We start from the raw sequence: 1,809 nt of genomic DNA, 5'->3' as shown, positions 1-1,809 counted from the left end.
GTGGGATCGACTGGGACAACGCTTTTGTTTTGGCGAAAGGATCCTCAAGAATCTGAAATCTAATCAACAAAATGGAAGTTGTTGACACTTTTATAAAAAGGATGCATAATTAACATATTTAGCCCTTAAACGGCAGAACGTAGACAGTCAAGAGTTATATGAACTCTCTGTCGAGTGAATATTCACGAGGCATAGCGGAATTCAGACTTCAGACTAATTTGCTTCTTATCTTACCTCTCTACGTGGATCTTAAAGTGCTTGAGCTTACTACAGCGCAGATAAGGGTTAAAAGATATGGAATTTGATAGCGAGTCCTCCTCATATTCCCATAGATATCGAGTGATGACACTACGCTACTTGTACTCTCTACCCAGTAATTCCTCGAACTAGTCGATCTTCCACGCTGTTGTTGAAACAGGTGATCTTACTCTCCCACGTTTCAACACCCACATCAAGACTTGGATATCCCGACAAATCGACGGATGAAATGTCTTCTCGGATTTTGGCTTCGCGATGAGTTTGCATCATCGTAGTTGGTCCTAAAGTCGATACTTTACCTCGCTGTATGACCAAGCGATTTGTCTCGATGAATGTTACCGATGCCAGCCCGTGAACAGGCTCAATCAGGGTGCGTCGAATGAATACGACTCGGTCTTGCTCAACGTACTTGCGGAAGACATCACGCATTACGATACGAAAGTCAAAGCCACCGAGCGAATAAGCACAGCACACACTCCGCATTCGAGTATTATTGTCAGGAGTGAAGTTCTAAACGCGGACATAACGTCAGACCGAGAGAAATAATGTATCGTAATAGTATACCAGAATTTCGGAACATACCTGCACGAACAAGACTGTCGCATCTTCCGATCTATCTGTTGCTGTCCAGATAGCCTTCTCCGTCTGGCGGAGGGCGAATGGCACTGCATATTTGTCGAGAAATTCGACGAAAAGGCCTTCAGCTCTGCGTGTTATTGTGTTATTCCTCCGCCCAGGACAGGCGACTTCATGCATTCCAACACGTTTAAGGAATATATCCATGTCTGCATATATGCGGTCCATTCCAGCTAGAAGCTCACCAAACACAGCCGAGTTATTCCGCGGTGGTGCGATGCCTCGAGAGGTCAAACGATGCTCCCTTTTGAGATCTATCGACGATGCTACCATATCCTCCCGAAGTTTTCTCTTAATCGCACGTTGCAAGCTCCTGGCAAGCTGTAAATTGTGCGCCACAGCTTCACGAAGCTTCACATTCTCCTCCTCACTACTCTGTCGCAGTACCGACTGTCGAATTGCAGTTTTCTCCCACATCTGCGAAGATTCCATTTTGCGCGATGATAGTGGAGCAGTAGCTCCAATAAATGTGTCTGCTCCTGGAAGTGTCGAGCGAACACCTGCCGCTAATTTGACTTGCTGATGCTGAATCGAGAGCTCCTTGGCGATCCTCCGTAGTGCCAAAAGTTCCTCTTTACGTCGCTGTCTCCACGATTTCTTCTCTGGTTTGGAGGGCGTGTCGGCCTCAACAACTCCCTTCGGTGACGACTCTGTGGTGCCGATGACGTCGTCATTCGGCATTTCAATGTCAGCGAGGAATTCCAACACGGACACTTCATCCATATCCATGAGAAAGATGTCACTTGAGGACGTGGTTTCCATCTTTTGCCAGTCGCAGAATGAAGTGGTTAAACCGTTTGGACTGAACGCGAACACGAGCGATAATCATTTTGAACGAAACCCCGAATAATCACATTGTGCTGAAGGCTTCAGAGTCAACTAATCAGCCAGCTTACGACAAACGATACGTTTCGT

The 1,809-nt window shown here is 46.4% G+C and overlaps 1 protein-coding gene across 1 annotated transcript; it reads right to left on the bottom strand.

The window, feature by feature from the left end:
- Positions 1–167: 167 nt before the first annotated feature.
- Positions 168–1,755, bottom strand: PPTG_19274 (hypothetical protein). The gene is made up of 2 exons (XM_008917684.1): positions 841–1,755; positions 168–768 (listed from the first exon to the last, which is right to left on the bottom strand). Exons 1-2 carry the CDS (start codon positions 1,654–1,656, stop codon positions 367–369), a joined length of 1,218 nt encoding a protein of 405 aa, XP_008915932.1. The 5' UTR covers positions 1,657–1,755; the 3' UTR covers positions 168–366.
- Positions 1,756–1,809: the final 54 nt, after the last annotated feature.

This window comes from Phytophthora parasitica, assembly GCF_000247585.1.
Source record: "Phytophthora parasitica INRA-310 unplaced genomic scaffold supercont2.112, whole genome shotgun sequence".
Lineage (NCBI taxonomy): Eukaryota > Oomycota > Peronosporomycetes > Peronosporales > Peronosporaceae > Phytophthora > Phytophthora nicotianae.
Note: the sequence above shows the minus strand (reverse complement) of the source record. Positions and strands in the feature narration are given on the sequence as shown.

Coding starts and splice junctions, on each gene's coding strand:
- PPTG_19274 (XM_008917684.1), bottom strand. CDS start 1,656: ATGGAAACCACGTCCTCAAGTGACATCTTTCTCATGGATATGGATGAA. Junction 769..840: donor CGACAGTCTTGTTCGTGCAG/GTATGTTCCGAA, acceptor GTCCGCGTTTAG/AACTTCACTCCTGACAATAA.